The 20,115-nt window shown below is 42.7% G+C and overlaps 1 protein-coding gene across 6 annotated transcripts in view; it reads right to left on the bottom strand.

Annotated features, from left to right (window-relative positions):
- Nucleotides 1-228: 228 nt before the first annotated feature.
- LOC139611140 (myocyte-specific enhancer factor 2C-like) overlaps nucleotides 229-20,115 on the bottom strand; it is a 29,911-nt gene continuing 10,024 nt past the window's right edge. For 3 of the 6 annotated variants that reach the window (XM_071465514.1, XM_071465511.1, XM_071465512.1), the window contains 9 exons: nucleotides 17,093-17,271; nucleotides 15,206-15,409; nucleotides 8,181-8,324; nucleotides 7,900-8,092; nucleotides 7,751-7,795; nucleotides 6,630-6,796; nucleotides 5,981-6,110; nucleotides 5,529-5,652; nucleotides 229-4,736 (listed from right to left, as the gene is read on the bottom strand). In XM_071465514.1, coding sequence (XP_071321615.1) covers nucleotides 4,388-4,736; nucleotides 5,529-5,652; nucleotides 5,981-6,110; nucleotides 6,630-6,796; nucleotides 7,751-7,795; nucleotides 7,900-8,092; nucleotides 8,181-8,324; nucleotides 15,206-15,409; nucleotides 17,093-17,146 — 1,410 coding nt within the window. In that variant the 5' untranslated portion in view covers nucleotides 17,147-17,271 and the 3' untranslated portion in view covers nucleotides 229-4,387. The remainder of the gene's footprint in view (nucleotides 4,737-5,528; nucleotides 5,653-5,980; nucleotides 6,111-6,629; nucleotides 6,797-7,750; nucleotides 7,796-7,899; nucleotides 8,093-8,180; nucleotides 8,325-15,205; nucleotides 15,410-17,092; nucleotides 17,272-20,115) is intronic. The other 3 variants (XR_011686269.1, XR_011686268.1, XM_071465513.1) reach the window with 3 other exon arrangements.

Below are 20,115 nucleotides of genomic sequence, written 5' to 3'. Positions count from 1 at the left end.
AGCGGTGATGAGTTCAGTCTGTGGCGCCCTCTGGCTGTTCAGCACATTTATGGAAAAAAGAGTTTGAACTTTCAGAAGCATTTATTTCATCACAGTAAACTAACTAACACTGAAGAGTGTAATTTAATGTGATGGTTTGTTTGGACAGTAAAAATCCATTTTTATGCAGAAAACTAACTTTTAAAAACAAGAGGAAACTGAAGAAACAATGACAGACCACACAGAGACTTTTGTAACAGAGCCTGTATATTTAAAGTTTTTTTTTTCTTCTGCAAAATACAAATACTACCACATTTCTGAGTGAGGGAATTGCTGTACATGATCGACAACAGAGGTGCACTTAATTTTTCTTCTGAGAATCATTGTCTCCAAGTGGCGACAAAGGCCAGCTTATGCCGCTAACAATCTCTTCTTATATTTGACTCGTAGGTACTGAAGCACTCGTGCATGTAAAGAGGGGAAGATACAGCCCAGAGTGAACGTTTACAGTGCAGAGGACATTCACTGATGTCGCCAAATAAAAAGAACATGAAATCATTTCATCAGGGCTTTTTAAAAACGAGTGGGTGACAGATTTGGCAAAGTCCAGGCAGTTACCGATTAAATAATCAAACCAAAAACACAAATATACAGGGTACATCACACTTTGGTTAGTTTACACTCCACGTTTCTTTGTGTGATCTTTCCACCTCCACCCGTTGACCCACCTGGAGCCTGAGGACGAGCTCCTGGCCCTCCTGTCCCTCAGTCGGCCCTGTTAGCACTGAGCTGGGTGTGGTGCGGTAAATCTGAGCCGGAGGCCGACCAACCCGGAGACTACAGTCATCATAAAAGAAAAGGAGTGCAGGAGAAAACATATCTGGGCTCTGCCCTTTTTAACAGACATCATTTAGTAGTTTGTAACTAAACAGCAGTGCCTTTCAGACTAGAGCAGCTACAGGGATTTGAATTAGTGAATTTAGTTGCTGGGTTGACAGTAAACGGGCATGTGCAGTGCAGACCTGTGGCTGAGGGTTTGAGCTCCAAATATACAGTTCTTCAACCAAAATATTCAAATGTGAACAACCCTTAGCCACCTGTGCCCCTGTAAAAATAACAACACCAAAGTGTGGAAATCAGTCAGCAGACCAACGACTGTGTTCCCCGTCTGGCTGCGGCTGGTGTCGGACCCGGTCGAGGTTCAAGGCACAAATGATTCAAAATGTCCACAACGCTGTGGTAGAGCTACAGCACAAATATGCAGCAGTGGAGAGAGGCTCAGTCCTGAACTTAAATACAGTTTGAAGGTACTTTACTTAAATATTTCTATTTTATTCTATGTTTTGGGAAATATACTCCTTTTTTTAAAGTTTTTTTTTCTCAGAATAAAATAAAAACATATGATTTGTGCATAAAATACAGGATATAATAGTGATTCACAACTTCCCTTCTCAAAAAAAGTCTGGTCTCGTTGGGACATTTCATATGTAGCTGTGATCATTTGAATAAGTGTTTGAGGCCCAGAGAAAGAAACTCATATCTCAGTTAAAACCAGCTCCGTGGTTATACTGAGGTTTTTACTTCAGTAAATGATCTGAGCATTTCTTCCACCGCTGTAAATATATGTGATGTAATGTGGCCGGAGTGGAGCGCAGCAGATTGTCCTTTGTGCTCTGAGAGATTGTCACTGTGAGATGATGTCGGGTCTGACACCAGCTGAACAGCAGATTTTCAGTTTTCATTTGGGATAAATGACTTAAAATCTCCCTGAATGTTTGTTAGAAAATAGTTTGCACCTGTGCTTCCAGCCTCTGCTTTTTATTAAATAGAGATGCAGACATCCAAAAATATCAATTTGATATAATAAGGAAAGAAACCTTTTTAAAAACATAACACTATAAACTTTGTGCAGCAAAGCATCACTGTGCCGTCGGATATGGCTTTTAGAAGCAATCCTCAGTCTGACTGCTGAATCCTGCCGAAGCTGTTAGCTTCATGCTAACTCTCTGTGCATAACTCACCTCTGGAGTCTCGTCAGGTCAGACCTGAGTTCTGTCTGTTGTTTGACACATGAACCCACAGATGCTGCCTTTGTTCCTTAGGAAATTACTGCAGGTCATGTTGTATGGAAGCAAAGAAAGGCCATAAATATAAAATATTTGAAAACAAATGGATACTGAATTGTGAAGTATAACCACTATAGAATACTTAGAATTGAAGTTTAAATACCATTATATTGAGATATTCGAATGTAAAAGCCGTTTGTGTGAGTTAATGTAGTTGGATTTTCCCTCTCTGAGATTTTTTGTAAATTTATAAAACTCCAGCTTCACCTTTTTGTGTCGTGACAGAACCTTAACATTTAATCTGGAATTTTAGCCTCTGACATTAATCCAAACTAAAGCTGAAACCATGAGTCGATTACTAACTTTCATATTGATGCTTTTTAAAGTTTTTCAGTGCCACTAATTCAGAAAATATTTAAATTTTCATAAAGATAAACTGTTATTTGATACTAGGACTTTGTTTAATAAAAAAACATCTTAAACATTAATTCACTGGCAACTTCCTTTTTTTAATCCTCATTACTTTTTCTTTGTTTCATAATTGTCCATCCCTCATTATTATTAATTAATGTCTCGTCTAATCTCATTTTAAAGAAAGCTCTTTAAACTTTTAGCTTCCTCACAGGCTTTTGTTGATCTTTAGTTCATGAATATATAGATATAATTATAATTGTGTATGTGTATGTTAGTTTCTATGCTTGCTACACATAATCTATAATAGCTGTATGTTTGATGTACATATACATGTGTTTAAAATAAAAAATAGAAGTATTCAGTAGTGGTTAATTTCCACAGTTAATCATTAATATCTTTGCTTCCACACATTTGTGTATCTGGATTGCATTCACCAAAAATCCTGATTTTTGCTAAGACGGCTCCGAAAATGATTCACTAACTCAGATAAGTGTCTTCACATCAGTTGAAATTTATCCAAAGCTTCTTTTCTATGCAACCTGTTGCAAATAAGTTTCTAATCACTCACATGAAAACTTCCTCAGCCACCATTTCTCTTACACCTCTACGCCTCTCCATCTCTCTCTCTCTCTCACTGTACTTACTCATGCTCTCTCTTCCTACCTCTTTTATTTGCCATACTTTACCTTCCATACTTTAATATTTTAAAATGTGCTTTGTGTTTCTATGTGCGCAAAATATGTTGAACCTGCAACACGGCGTGTCGAAACTGAGCGGTTCACCTCGACACGCCTGCTCTCATTGGCTCCAATGATCCACATGTTACTAAACCCACCGTTCAGAGTACCAGACTTCTTCACTTTTACCTTTATGTTAGTTTGCATACATGTGCACATACGTGAATGTGCATTTAAGTTAAATCCCCCCAGAACACACACAAAACAAACGTCACATGTACATCAACGACCTCTCAGTCAGTACATGTTCATGTGAGACGAGTCCTGGACCAGGACCTGGACCTGGACCTGGACCTGGACCTGGACCTGGACCTGGACCTGGACCAGACCGTCTGTGAAACTGGCCAGAAACGGTCCAGAGAACAGATTCACTCACTGATGAGTCAAAAACATCTCAGTGACAAGTATCAAGAAGCTGAAAATAACTTTAAGCTAAATTTAAGTGTCATTCTTCAAATAATAATCAATATTACTCATCATTTGGTAAATTATTCCTGAACATCTGGAGGTCCCATCAAATGTGTGTCTGTTTACCAGATACATGATAAACCTCATGTATTAATCATTTCTGAATGAAACATGGCTTTAACAGTTTAGATCATTAGAATAAGACGCTAATTTTCTTAAAGGAAAAGTTCAACTCAAAACCTCTTGTAAAGTTTTATATTTTATATTTCAGTTTTTGTCAGATTCAATGAGCAGATATGATGTTTATCTGTGTTTGTTAGAGGCTAAATGTTCCCATCCTGTGTCCAGTCTTTATGCTAAACTAAGCTAACGGGCCTCCAGCTGTAGCTTCATGTTTACAGACGTCAGATTAGGTATTGATCAGGTATTGATCTCTTGTTTTCCGAGGTTTTGGAGGTCGGGGATGTTTGAGAAAGTGACTGATTATCAAAACCTGAATCAGTTTTCAGACCAGGACCGGTTTTCAGACCAGGACCAGTCCAGGACTGGTCCAGGACTTGTCCTCTAGTGTACTAGTCTAGCTACAGTACATGTAGTAAATACAGCAGAGCATCGCTGTATCACTGACACCATCTCACTCTGCCCCCCCCCTCACGTACATGTTACCATTACACATATAGCACACCCACTCAGTACAAGAAGAATATGATGATAATAATAATAATAACACTATAAGGTAACTTTACTAACATCCCTTCCCCTCTGCTTGTGGCCCGGCCCCCATCATGTGGCCCAGCCCTCCGATAGCCTCATGCGTTTGACTGACGGGCTGTGGCGCTCCTCCTGACTGGACAGAGGTCGGAGGAGGAAGCTGTCGTTGCCGTGGTAATCCTCGCGCTCCTCGCTGCCCTCGTACGAGCTCCCGCAGCTGGACGCGCTGTCGCCGGGGGAGCGGCCCGCTTCGTTGGGACCCCGGCCAGAGGTGGAGTATCCAGCTGTGGTCACACCCCCTCCGAGTCCCGTGCCGACCATGCAGATGCTCCGGTCTCTGGGAGGAGAGGCCGGCTCAGACTTGATGTGCAGGTTCTGGTGAGCGGAGGTGAGGTTCAGGTTCGAGTTCTGACACAAGTTCCTGTAAGAAGAGGAAGAGGAGGAGGAAGAGGAGGAGGAGGACGCGCGTTAACCTGGAGGAACACTGAGCGTGTATTTGTCCTGCACATTTATTAACCTGCAAAATTCACACTCACACTTCACTGATCTCACATCTGGTTGATTTATTCCTGTAAACTTTACTCAAACAAGAACTAAAGACAAATTTTAGCCACAATATGTAAAATAGGACTCCAGTAACATTAAAATGAACTAACTACAGTTTAAATATTAATATTTAGTATTTGATATTTAATATATATTCAATATTTAGTTGTGTTTTGGGGCATTTCTCTGCCTTTATTCAGACAGCCACAGTCAGAGGCAGGAAAGTCAGGGAGAGGGAGAGAGAGAGAGAGAGAGAGAGAGAGAGAGAGAGAGAGAGAGAGAGAGAGAGAGAGAGGGGACGAGCAGCAGCCAGGACCACACCTCCACGTCACCTGCTCCACCAGGTGATCAAATCATGTGACAGGTTGAAAACTAATAATTAATTGAAAGTATTCAGAAGTTTTTGTTTTTTTTAATGAGAGAGAACTAAGATAAAATGAAGAACAGGGACTGATGTGAAAACTGTTTCAGTTCTGGCTCAGCTGTAGAGAGGAAATGAAAATGCGTAGAAATGAGAATCAGTCCGAGGGAAAGTTTGTCTGATTCACTTCGATATGAAAACTGGTTCAGATATTTTCTTTCTGCTGCGTTGAATCCTGTTCCACAGGCTTTGTTGTCTCTCGTCTCATTGTTATTTTCAGACCAAATGAAAGCGACAGGTGCTCACCCCATGTGTCCCAGTGCTGGATGCTGCAGGTTCTGTATCTGCTGATGCTGCCAGCTCGACACTGATCCCAGACCAGAGCCTCCGAAGCCAGTTAGAGAGGACAGGTCGGTTCCCAGGGAGAACTCTGAGGAGAACACGCACAGCAGAGCCTCATTAACCAGATCCTGTACGAGGAAGCTTCCTGTCTGTAGCTGCTTCCTGTCTGTAGCTCCTTCCTGTCTGTAGCTGCCCCCTGTCTGTAGCTACTTCCTGTCTGTAGCTACTTCCTGTCTGCAGTTTCCTCCTGTCTGTAGTTACTTCCTGTCTGTAGCTACTTCCTGTCTGCAGTTCCCTCCTGTCTGTAGCTGCTTCCTGTCTGTAGCTACTTCCTGTCTGTAGTTTCCTCCTGTCTGTAGCTACTTCCTGTCTGTAGCTGCTTCCTGTCTGTGGCGGTGTGGTTTTGAAGGACTCACCTGTGCTGTAAGAGGAGTTGAGCGTCGATGGATACCCGCCCATCCCCTGTCCAGGGAGAGTCGGAGCAGCGATGGAGGCGGCAGGAGTCGACAGCGTCTGAGCCGTCTGAGAGTGATTTATTCTCTGGTTCTGCAGAAACAATGAGCAGGAACAACTATAACACTACACACTGATCATGTGTCAGTGAAAACAACGACACCAGCTCAAGAAGACAGGTCTGCAGTGTCACTCTGCTTGGTTTACATTCGTGCACAGTTTCAGCTGTTTGTTGTCACCATGAATAACATGGAGCGTAAAGTGAGCTGCATTCATCTGTTCCTGAGAAGCTGAGCTTTCAGAAGCTACTTTTAAAATCTCTCAACATGGAGTTAAAAAAATCATCTTGTCCCACATTATCGAACTCATACAGTCACATGTTTAATTCAGAAAAGTCACAGTGCTGAACTACAGGATCTACAGAGCCGGACACACACTGAAGGTCGTGCAGCACCAGGCCAACAGCTGCTGTCCTGTTGTTCTACTCACCAACATGAGGTCAAAGTCCTCACACTGCAGGGCAGCGTTAAAGCACAAACTCACATTATTTCATGCAGCATAACAAGGGAAATGGACACAATCAAGGTGAAATAAAATGAAAGAAACACTCACAACAGCTGGCATGTTGTTGCACTTGTTGGTGGGGGGCATCAGGGTTCGGAGGTCAGGCTTGCGGCTCATGCTCATCGTCGGAGGACTCTTGTCCTGCAGGTTTTTGGAGACTCCTCCTGGAGACAGCAGCCCGGGGGAGGGGCAGTGGCTGCTGTAGCTGCCGTTCCCTGGTGAGGAACAAGTGGAGGTTCAGGTTCAACACAGCTCTCATTATAATCCACTAATACATGACCGTAGCTCCTGGAGGTGTGAGGGAGAGGAGCATCTTCTGAATCCAGTCTCTCTGCAGCCGTGGTGTTTGTTCTAGGATTTTAGTTTTATGAAATTATTTCCTGATATTATTTGTTGTGATATATTTATTGCTGTTACTTTATCAGTCGTTATCCTTTTGTTCTTATGTATTTTGTGATGCTTTACTTTTATCGTCATATTTGATCCAATTTATCATCTCTCTCTGTCATTAATATTTTCATTCATATTTTAATGACAGAATTATTTTTTTTACAGTGAAAAATGCTCTGAAATTCTAATAATGATAATAATAATAAAGTCCAATCCAGAATAATAAAATAAAAAAAGAATAATCCAGAAGTCCTCAGGTTATGAAAACAGTAAATCCCAACATGTAAGAAGGTGGAGAAGAGACACTTTGTTTTATTTTTGTTTGAAAAATGATTTTAATGATCGTCGTCGATCAATTTCTGATCACATGTTTTGTGAACTCTGAGAAACGTTTAAAACATGAGGGATCCTGTTCATATTAGAGCTAGAACTAATGATTATCTATTATCAGTTGATTAATTAATTGATTACTGTATAAAATGCTCATCACAGTTTGAAACACAAATCTCAGGAATGTTTGAGCCTTTATTCTAATGTTGCAGTGGTTTATTGAAGCTGCTGTTTGGCTCCTGCAGCCACTGATCCACTGAGTTTTACAGAAACCTGTGGAAATATTATGTCCTCGTGTATGAATATAGACTGTTGCTGTTTGTTTGTTGATAATAATAATAATAATAATTCCTGGTAATAATAAAGTTGAACTTGTTTTTTCTCTTCTCCTCATAATAAATAACAACATTTGAAGAGGCCTCAGTCTGATAATGAGCGGAGGAACTCACCCACACTGGAGACCACAGTGCTCGGCAGCTCTGAGCCCATCAGTCCTACACAGAGAGAACAGGAGTCCAGAGGTCAGAGGTCAGAGGGCGGGACTGTAACGCTTGAGTTATGTGTTAACACACACACACACACACAAACACACACACACCTGCGTTCCCAGTGCTGGAGGGGCGCTGAGGGGACATGCTGTTTCTCTGCAGGGAGGGGTGTGTGTGGGAGATGGGCAGCAGGTTGTGGTTACCCAGACCGCCCCCGATGCCAGGGTGGGGGTACAGCAGGCCACCGGTGTTGCTGCCTGGGATGGACACTCCCATGTCGTAGTTGGAGGGGGGGAGACCCTGCTGGGCAGTGAACATTGCTGGTTAACATGAAGAAGAACCATGTGACGCCACTGAGACCTAAACCCATCAACACCAGAGATGAACTTACACAGAGTCTCTGTCTGTTGATCATCAGGTCGATGTCCTCGTTGATCTTGCGGTACTTGTCCTCGGACTCTGGGCTCTGGCCGGCGGAGTCGTCGGCCTCGATGTCGGGGCTGTCGCAGCCGTTTAAGCCCTTTTTACGCAGCGTCTGGACAGAAGAAGAAGAAACAAGACGTGTCACCACTCAACCCTCCTGTCCCCTCCCCATTGCTGGGGGCCCACAGACCCTTCTCCTGTATCTGTGATAATAAGAATCACCATTAGAAGAATGGAAGTGGTGACTTTTTTTTAATGCTTCAGTTCAGTTAATGTTTTCACACTTTTCCACTGATCAGCAGGGGGCAGTGACGCTCCAGGATACAGCACAATGTGCTGACACAGGCAGGGGAGAGGAAGACTACAGGCTGCTGAACATGCACGACAACAACACAGGGTTCGTCAGGTTTGTAAATGTTTTGTGAGGCAGTAAAAGCACTGGACACGTTTGTGAGAGCTCAGGACTCAGGGACGTGTTAAACATCTCTTTAAAACATGAAATATTTCATGTTTTAAAAGTTTCAGATGTTTAAATTTTTCTCCATCATCACAGATCTGCAGAAAACTGCATTTTTAAAAAATTATGCACTTTGTAAGTGACATCCTGTAATCTGCAGGAATTAGATCAACTTCTGTCAACTGACAAGTTCAAGGACGTCATGTAAAATGTGGTAAATGAGACATGTGCCTGTTTTTCTTAAGAGGTTTAACTGATAACATAAAATAAAGGAAATAGAATAAAAGTGGAGCACGAATAAAATAAGGGAAATTAAAAAATCTGATTTAGGTTTATTCTCTTAATCAATCACTTTGCATGAACTTCACTGATGAATTTAAATTATTCAGGACATTATTTTATTAAAAGTATCCTCACTTTACTTTAAATGCCTCAAACCTTTGCACAGTATTATCTGTCATGTGAGCCACACGTGAACAAACATGTGTGTGTTTGTGTGTGTTTGTGTCACCATCAGTGCACTGTGACTCATGAAAACACAACACAGCAGGGACTCACACTAAAATGAAGGTCCTCACTTAACAAAGCTGTTTGATGTTCATAAGAATCTCTGTAAAATGAGAACTTCTCCTTTAACCTGAAGAAGGAAGCAGTGTATGTTTCTACCACAAGAGGTCGACGTATGAGCAGATATTCCAACAGTTTGTACAACTGTACTGTACATCTTCATCACCCACTGACTCTCAGAGCTGAGAGCGTCACACCTGACTCACCAGCTTCACCGAGTTTGATCAGAAAAACCGAACTTTTGAAAACTCCTCCGACTTTTTGTCCTTCGTGTCATTTTTGTGACATCATGTTAAGTGTGTGTGTGCGTGTGTGTGTCAGACATGTGTGTGACTCAAACATCAGTAAGCTTCATGTCAGCGTTGTGAAAATCTTCCTTCCTCTCATGCAGGTATCAGGTGATGATGATGGTGCGTGTAGTACAGTATGTGGTTTGGCTCTCAGTGGCCTGCTTCAGCACTTCACAGCCCATTAGTCCAGTCTGTCACTGGAGCGCGCACACACACACACACACACACACACACACACACACACACACACACACACACACACACACACACACACAGGGCTCAGTGCAGCTATCCCACTCATCCCAGTCATGTCCACCTGTTTGGCTTTAGAGAGAGAGGGTGGGGGTGGGGGTGGGGGGTGTTGGGGTGAGAGCAGGGTGGGAGGAGAAGGGTGAGGCAGCTACCACCAATGCTGGTGTGCCTGCCGGCGGGATGGCCGTAGAAGGCTATTTTTTCCTCCTGTGCTCCGCAGCGTTTCTCGTCACTCCCATCCCTCCCTCACAATCTGTCAATCTGGCTCGTCTATTAAAACACAACCCCAACCGCAGCAGCCTACTTTCAAACACAACACACACACACACACACACACACACACACACACACACACACACACACACACACTGTACACCATATTACTACTGCACGCCCACTCCTTCCTCTTTCAATAAAAAAAAGAGCTCGACCTGATGAAGCCAGGAGCTGTGGAGGAAGAAGTTCAGATTGTTTATTTAATTAGACTTTTACTTTGAAGGTCTGACTCTTACTTGTATTACTTTATTCTTCACACAGTAAAAATACATGTAACAGTGTGTGTGTGTCTGTGGTGGCAGGTGGTTTGAACAGCTTCCTGGAGACAGCTGAGGAGGGAGGGAGGGAGGATGCCATAATATCATGCCAGCCCCCCCCATCCTCGTCCTCCTCCCACATCCATCCACACCTCCACCCTCTCTTCTTTTCTTTTCCATCGATTTTCTTTTCTCTTTTTTTTTCAGTCTCAGTTGCTGCCACTGCTCTTTTTTCTGTGGGTGGTCTTCTCCTCCTCCTCCACCACTTCCACATCAGATGATGCTCTGAGTGCATGTGTGCACCAGTGTGTGTGTGTGTGTGTGTGTGTGTGTGTGTGTGTGTGTGTGTGTGTGTGTGTGTGTTTGCAGCGTGTGCCAGGGAACATGACATGCAGCTTTTACACCATCCCACTACTACCGCTCCGGCAGCAGATGGAACTTTTGTCCAGAATTAGAGCAGCGTGTATTTACAGGCCTAAACCTACGTGATCTGCAAACACAGAAGAAGAAGAGAGAAGAAGGAGAAGAAGAACACTTTGCAGTCTCCTGTGTTTTCCAGATAATTTCCTTCCTCATGATTTCCTAAATATTAGCTGGTTTTTACCAGTTAATGACGATATTATTTTTCCAAGAAAGGCCAAAGTCATTTAGTTCTGATTATAAAGATAATGGAGGAAGTGTAAGTCCCTCCAATACCTGCTCCTTGTAATGGAGTTTAAAAAAAGCAATTATATAAAAGGTACATGAAAAATGTTTCATGATTTTTTTTTAGAAAGAAACAAAAATTCATTCTTTGTGCTGCCAATTAAAACAGAGGGAAATTTATCAGACAGCTTCAGTCACTTTTTACTTTTATGATTAAGTACATTAAAACATGAGTAAAGATGAAAGCAGAAGTTTCCAGCCTGGTTCGGTTTGTGATGCTCACAGAGGAGGCAGCGTTGAGCTGATTTCTCCTCTGAACTGAGGGAAAATTCTCCGAAATGTTTCAGAGAAAAGTGTGAAGAGTGAATCCAAACGTAGGTTTCAGTTCTTTGTTTCTTCTTCTTTTTCTCTCATCAATCACAAGCCTCAGAAAGCCCCGAGTTACAGCTGCTGAACCTGGAGCCGCTACAGCAGTGAAACGATCAATGATCTGATCACAGATCAGTTTACTGCACAATGAAGTACTTTTACTGTGATACTGTAACTACAGGAAGTACTTTTACTCTGATACATGAAGCTGATAATACTTCTGTACTTTTACTTAAGCAGGATTTTAAATGCAGGACTTTTACTTGTAATGAGGTATTTTTACACACGGTATTTGTTCTTGTACTTAAGTGAAGGATCTGAAAACTTCACTCAAAGTTTTCTATATGAGACATTTTCAAACATTAAAGAAGAAATAACTAATTATAAAAACTATACGACTAAAAACACAATGAGATTAGATGATGATGAACAAGAGAGTTTCACGGCTCCGGCTCCACAGACACAGACTCAACCCGACCGAAGGGAAAGAGGAAGGAGGGAACTCAGACTCGGTTCCTCAGCCTTCAGCTGCTTCTCTTCCTACCCTTTATTTTCCTCCCGTGGCTCACACAGTTACACACACACACTCAGTCATTCACAGGCAAACCACAGTCACACACACTCACAGCCCGTCACGGCTATTCTTAGCTGTGTCCTGGGCTATTTTTAGACCACTACCAGTTTCCAGCCATTTAGCAGGGAGGGATCACAGCCAACACAAAGGAACTGGACTAACTCTGAGAGCATATGTGGTGTGTGTGTGTGTGTGTGTGTGTGTGTGTGTGTGTGTGTGTGTGCGTGCGCTCGACCTTATTGAAAACTTCATCTGTTTCTAATCTGGAACAGCATGAAGCCACAGTTAAAAACAAACACACACACACACACACACACACACACACACACACACACACACACACACACACACACCGCAGAGCAGAGCAGGCCAAAGCATAATAATGTTGCCGGTGTAAAAGTGAGGAATGCAGAACTCCTCAGATTTATAAATAGCAGCAAGGTTCCCAGGCTAAATGAACACAATACAATAAGCTGATAGTTATCTGCCCTGCACCCTGTACACACACACACACACACACAAAAACACACATAAATAGGCACATGCCAACCCGCCACATGAGGAAAAAAAAGATGACCAAAACAAAGGAGCCTCTCTTCTGCTGAATTCCTGTCTGGCAGATCTTTGATTGGTGCAGAGTCTTTTCACGGCGATGTGGAGCTGCTATCACACAGACCTCACGCTACAGCCCCACACTCCTCCACACGTCAATAAAAACCAGCCGATCCATCCAGAAGTCCATCAACGGAAAACTCATTAATTACATCTTTAATTAAAATTGAAGGAAAAGTTGAACATTTTTGTTATTTGCGTACTTTTTCAAGAGTGAGGCGAAGAGACTGAAACATTTAGATTTAAATAAGGTCACAAGCTTTTTCACCTTTTATTCTCTGACATTAAATCAGTAAATATCTAAACCCTGATTTCATAAAGCTTTCACATCCTGCTGCACAAAACCTGTCAGGATCATAAACTGTTGCTTCTTTTCTGTAATAATCCATAAGACAACGGAGAAATCTCATTGGCTGTTTGTGCAGGGAACCATGGTGACGCTTACATCCTCAGGAGCTGTTTTTCCTCTAAATGTTGAACTATTCCTTTAAAAATCCACCACCAGCTCCAACACGCTGAGCTCGTTCTGGCTCGGCGAGCGTGACCTTGGCGCAGACGCCTCGGCCCCACGTTGGGCTGTGTATTGTTGCCTCAACATGAGAGGTTACACACGGCTCCGAAGACTTGTCCCTCTCATCCTCCAGTCGCAGCAGCAGGATTAAACACAGTGTGTTGGCCAAGGATCAAATGTTATCAGCTAACACAAACCCTGCGTATGAACAAGTCCGACTCCTTTAGATACACACACACACACACACACACACACACACACACACACACACACACACACTCCAGAGCGAGGTGCAGGCTAAGATACTACGGTTTATTTCATCTTGTCTTCTTCAGGGTTGTGTACTTCAGCCATGTTACTTTACAAAATAAAGTACAATAAATAAAACACTACAGCTGTTGTTTGACAAAAAGAAAATAATTTCCCGAGCTTTCAGTCCTTCCCTCAGTCGTCAGGGTGTAACTGTGGTCTCATGATGACAGGTCATCATATCAGATAATGACCTGTTATCATGCGAAGATGAGGAGGACTGCAACATGTGATGGAAAGAGAAATGGAAAATTAGTTTTTTTTTTCTTCTACATTTTCCAAGGTCATTAATGAACTTTCATGCTCAAACCTAATTTTTCTAAACTTATCTCCAAACCAAACCGACGAAGGCAAGAGCCAAAAACCCGTGACATACACCGAAGTGCCCAATTATATCATAAAACTACAGTGGAAACCATCAGCCACTGTCCAGTCTCTGTATCCTTCCTGTTTTATTTTGAAACCTCTGTAGAGATTTATAGTTCAGAGCAGAAACAACGTTAGGGCACGAGATGGGAAGGAGAGGGGAAGGTAATGGACCCGGTCCCTCCTCAGTTTCCCTCTGGATGACTCCGAGCCAGCGAGAACAGCAGGAGGATGAGAATCCTCCAAACACACAGGAGAAGGAAGCTGGAGGGCAGCGGGGGAGGAAATGTTCCACAGAGGGTGAAGTGTGTGCAGGTACAGAGCAGCAGTAAACACCCGGCCGGGTTCAGACTGTTTGGATACGCCCCAGAGGTGAAGAGGCAGCCAGCACAGATTAGAGTAACGAGCTAAACAGGATTGTGGTAGATTACAGAGGATTACCGAGCGGGTAAGCCCGGGTCTGATGGGCTGGCCAGGAGGCCATGTGGTGGGCCGCGTGGAGGGAAACACTCAGGTGCACACACACATACAGGATGTACATGTGAACACAATGAGCACACATGGGCCAGCAGCTGACACACCCCTCCTGCCCCTGCTTGTGCCAACAAACTTAGGATGTTTTTTTCTTTTATTTTGGCGGGGTTTAAATGTATATAACATGTGTGGAGACAAAAAACAGACAAATCCAATCAGTAATCGCTCCACAACGGCAAAATGAACAACTTTGGTCTTTATAGAACAGAAACACAACAAGTCTTTTGTCCCTGTCACTGGATCGGAGCAAACTTCTTCATAAGAGAGTGAATCATATTAATTCTGTGCCTCATAATAATGAGTCAGTCGACACAGATGCTACTGAATCCGTTCTAAGAAGTCTGAACTGCAACTCTAATGAATAAAGACGAGCCTCTGTTTTAGTCATAACAGCAGCAGGTGGCCTGGAGGGAAGGGTTAAAAGTCCAGCCCCGCCCTCACTGCTCTTATCAAATGATTGGAAATATCTCCAGACTCTGTATCAATAACAAGTTTTATTTACATTCACATTATTCCTGACAGAAGCTTCAACTGGACAGGAGGAATAAGAACTTTCCCGCTCAGCGTCTCCTGCCTGCTCTTTGACATCTGACAGCTTAAGTTTGACCTCGGTGACACTGCGCGCTTAGTGAGCGTCCACAGTGTGTGTTCGGAGTTAGTGTGTGTGTTTGTGTGTTTGCACATACACTCACTATTGTGTTCACCTAACACTATTACATAAGTCAAGACAGGGCAAGGTTCAATCTAGTACACGCTGTACAATGCTGTCACACACACACACACACACACAAACATGGTCACAAATAAAGCTGCTACGGCTGCAACTGGAAACACAAACAGTGAATGTTCATGTTTGAGAAGCTTGAACAGTTTTGAGCTTTTTAAAAATGACTTAAACATCTAATCAATGACTTTTCTGTTGATCAGCTGACTGACAGATTTGGTGCCAGGACGTGTGTGTGTGTGTCACTTACATCCACGATGTCAGAGTTGGTCCTGCTCTCGTGGGGCTCGTTGTACTCGGTGTATTTGAGCAGGACTTTGTCCATGTCGGTGCTGGCGTACTGAAACAACTTGTTGGTGCTGTTGAAGATGATGAGGGCGATCTCACAGTCGCACAACACGCTCAGCTCGTACGCCTTCTTCATCAGACCAAACTTGCGCTTGGTGAAAGTCACCTGGAGAAGAGAGGACAGTAAAGTGCAGTCTTAGCGCTCATGCTAACTCAACTGTTGGATGGATTTATGAGCAAATACCTGCAAAACTACTGACATTCCCATCAGCCCCTGCTGGACTCTGTGTTTAGTGCTAATTAGCAAATGTTAGCACGCTAACACCTAAAAGATGGTGACCATGGAAACATTATACCTGCTAAACATCAGCATGTTAGCATATAGTTAGCACAAAAAGAAATAAAAATAAAAAAAATAATATTTTGTCTACCATTCCAGGTAACAAATACTTTATTTATCCCTAATATATTGGGAAATTCCCAATATCCATTTGTTTCCATTCATTTAGATACAATATGATATGATGCAGTGCAGACTGTTAATCTGCATTTAAAGTCATATTAAAAACCACATTCTGGCTTTTTAACTCAGTGTCTCAGCTCTTCTTTAGTCCACAAACGTTTATTTTGTTTTATATTTTATAAATAGGTATGTACGTATGTCTAGGTCATGATACTGTGCTAATTATACCAATCGATTACAGTAACTTCTCAATAACCTGCATGATTTTTTCTAAAATCAAAATCATAAATAGACAGATCAATACTCAATTAATCCCTTGGGAAATTTCAAAAGTCATATCAACAGTCTTAGAAATCTAAGATAGCATCTGTGAATGAAAAACTAGCTGCACTTTTACAGATTTTATGATCTGAATTCAGTTATCCACATACAAAGAACTGGGCCACGATGTCAGCGATCATAATCAGAGATATGAAAATAAAATCAAAACTCTCATAAACTGGAGAATAAACTGTGCTAAAGTTGCTTAAATTTAATAAACACACTGGTACTGTCTGTTCCTTTGAAGAGATCGTCACACTCCTCCTCTTTCTAGTTTACACACACACACACACACACACACACACACACACACACACACACAGAAGCACTGGTTTAAGGAAAGTGACGAGGTCAGTGCTGCCCTGCGACGGGGGTCAGGAAGCATATGTGCCTGCATTTCCTGTCATAACAGGAAGCGAGGAACCGCTCCCCCAGACAGGACTCTTTCAGTGTGTGTGTGTGTGTGTGTGTGTGTGTATGCTGTATGCAAAAGTCCCATTGACACTCTGCTCCTTTTCCTCAGGTGATGAGCTCTCTGCACTGAGCTGGCAGGTCTCGGTACATGTCGAACACAGACACACACACAGCCCCCGTCAGACGGCTTGTGACGATCATATGACATGATATCACCAGTTTGAGGAACTACAGTGTGTCTGCATGTGGCTGGTGTTGTGTTTGAGTGTGTGTGTGTGTGTGTGTGTGTGTTTATGGCCCTTTTCAGTCATGGAGGATGTGACATTGCTTTCATCTCTCTGGGGTTTTTGGCGTTTGGCTTTTACAGAGACGTTCTTTACAGGTTTATCGTGATAGCACATTTACAGAAGGAGCCAAGTGCTCGTGATGCAATCTTCAGCCCCTGGAGTGTGAGAGGAAACGGTGTGGCTGCTGGAAAACAGCAACGAGTTGAAAAGTTTAATGATACAAAAGGAGAGGAGAGTTTTCTCTGGTGGATGTTTTTGTTGACTGCTGTCATGATGTTGACAACAAATATTCACACTCAAAACCAACGTGTTAAACTGCTGCCACACTCACAGGCTCAGGTCTGAAAGGCGTCTGTTTGCTTACATGTCTGTTTCGCTCGTCCATAATCCGTGCTATCTGAATCTTTTTTCTGCCCATCTTCGTTATTTTCTCTGTTGCTTTTCCTCTTTTTCACAAACGTCTTCTTCTCCTTTGGCTCCTTTGTTTGACTTCCAGGTCCTCACAGTTTTTCACTTTTCAATCCCAAACTGCTGGCTGGCTTCCTGCAAAATAAAAACAGCAACAGAACACATTAGGTTTTCATGAGGTTTTAAGAAATTAGAAAATGTATCATCCCCAGTCCAGTACACATGCCCACACATGGATGACAGGAAGAGGATAAACCGGTTTAAAGACTGTCACACAACAACAAAAACGACAAAAGACTGCAAAACAAAACCCCAGACACAAACGTGTATGAACACAGCATCTAATTACCAAAAAACAGAAAAAAAACGTTACAGAGTTCAACCGCTGTGCACGCACAGACAGGCAACATATTGTCTGTTTGCATACCCGTCCATTCACTGCTGCTGTATCCCCCTGACACACCTACAACCCCAGCTTCCTCAGGGGTTACTGTTCGCTCAGGAGGAAGTGAAACAGTCCGGCTTGTCAGAATGCAAATAATAACGAGTGATGAGTTCATGTGTGTCACTGGCGATATAAAAACATCTGGAGGTTCTGAAAAACCACATCTGAAGACAGGATCTTCGTCTTCACTGCGCCAGAAAACGTCCTCTCCACGTGGAGCAGTGATGTGAGAAGCATCAGGAATGTGAAGATTCATGTGAATAATAAAACTTTATTTGTACAGAGCACATTTCACACAAAAGATTCAACACAATGTGCTTCGTAAAAGATGAAAAAAAAATCATAAAGATAAATCCAAGAAGAGGGAATATTAAAAACAAAGACAAAAACAAGAGATTAAAAAAAAAGACAATTAAAATATAATAAAATATAGTTTCTGAGTAAGAAGCAAAGACATTAATGTCTTTTTAAATAAAATATGTTTTTACCATCGAGACAGAAAGAAGTGAAGAAGTGACTTTAGCTGCTGACATCATAATGTTTTATAGAAAACTACAGTTTCCACCACGTGGTTGTCTGCATCCGCCACTCAGACTAGTTTCAGGTTACGTCCCCGTTTATCCAGAATCACAGGAAACATTAACCCTTTGTGTGAAGTTTTGTCACAATTGCTGTGTGAAGCCAAATGTGAAGGGATTCCCTTCAGGAGCTCCTGAGATATCACATTCACGTTTTGTGGGGTCACCATGACCTTGAAGGTTGACCTTTGACCAACAAAATCTAATCAGTTCATCCTTGAGTCCAAGTGAACGTTTGTGCCAAATTAGAAGAAGTTCCCTCGAGGTGCTACAGAGATATGAGACGGAGACAGACAACCTGACAACAGTAAACCTCTGGGCCTGAGTGTCCTCGGCCGAGGCATAAAAAGAGAATTCAATAGTTGAGCCAGTTTGAATAAAACATGCCTGCTTTCACATCGGGGACCAATGACAATGCTAACATGCTGCTGCTGATACCAGCAGCACCTTGAGGCTTCTCGTGCACGCCGAACCTCAGCCTGTTTGCAGGAGAAGGTGGATTATTCCTCTCTGGGCTGCATGTGATCGTACAGAGTGTGGCTCTGACATGTTTCCTCTACAGATAATAACACACGTGTCCATGAGGAAACTATCACATTTAGCAGTGACAGTGTCAACAAAGCATTAAAGGCTTGAAACAAACACGAAAGCAGCCGAGTTTGTGTTGTACTGGACAGAGAAGATGAGCGATGATATCAATGACAACGATGAAGAGGAACTTATTTTCCTTCACTCGGCTAGAAGTGGGAAAATATGTGTGTGAAGACAGAGCTGTCCAGGACTGTCTGTGTGTGTGTGTGTGTGTGTGTGTGCCATGTGACCCATGTCTTGCTCCTGAAGTGGAGCTTAAGAGCTTGGGTCACCAAGTTAACTGGATGTTCACACACGCTGAGACAGACGCACACAAACACAAACACACACGACAGGTTTTCTTGGCAGCTTTCCGCCGTCATCACAGGAGGGCGAGGAGAGAATGAGCGCGCTCGCTTCCAGGAGGTGCCAGCCCTCAGGCACGCTGGATGAAACAGAGCGAGATGGTGGGATATGTGAGGACGATGACGAAGGTGTGCTCTCAGAAAAGCAGGGAGGACGTGACAGCGATTCTCCCTTTATGTCGCTACATTTCTTTCTTGCTCTTTTGCTTCATCCCCCTCATCTCTTACTCACCATCAACATCATTTTAAGTATTTTCACTACAACAGGGTGGCAACAAAACTGATCTTCAGGTTGTTTTCTTGATTGATCACAGTCCAAAGTGACATTTACAAATGTTTCATTTTGTCCAACCAACAGTTCAAAGCCCAAAAATATTCAAAGAATAACAGCAGATCGTCACAGCTGAGAGGCTGGAACCATCAAACTTAAAGGTCTCATCCAGGCTAATGGCAGATGTCCATGTGTTTGTGATTCTAAAGCAGGTCTAGGTTCTATATTAATACTGTGAAAGTATCAAAGCCTCAGTCCACAGAGAAATGCACACAGCCTGTATTCAGAAACTGAGCCTTAAAACCAGCCGTCAGGACTTCTGGAACTTTGTGATGTCACAACAAAGCTGTAACCAACCCAAGCCCTGCCCACCTGGACCCACCATCCAACCTTTCAGGATTTCTTTGAGTGTTTAGAGATGTAAAACTACACTGACATGGTTTCTGGTTCCTAAAACCACAAATATATCTTCCAATGGATCTTATGGATTTTAATTAGGATTTTTTTTTGCTTATTCTACCTTATTTTTCCATTTTGTTTAACGGGAGAATGTGAAGAAGATGTGTCACTCAGCAGCTTTTATTGAAACTGTTTTTGTTGTTTAGTTCAAGGCTACATCCACACACTGCTTTCATTTGAAACTGGTGCAGAAGCGTTTGGGAAAGTCTCTGTTTTAGGTGAAAACTAAAGTGAACTAGTTGAGGGGAGGATTAACTACAGGACTGTTAGACTACGTCAGTTTTAACTAGA

This window comes from Trachinotus anak, unplaced genomic scaffold, assembly GCF_046630095.1.
Source record: "Trachinotus anak isolate AG129_WGS33_773 ecotype Australia unplaced genomic scaffold, CSIRO_AGI_Tana_v1 ptg000028l, whole genome shotgun sequence".
Lineage (NCBI taxonomy): Eukaryota > Metazoa > Chordata > Actinopteri > Carangiformes > Carangidae > Trachinotus > Trachinotus anak.
Note: the sequence above shows the minus strand (reverse complement) of the source record. Positions and strands in the feature narration are given on the sequence as shown.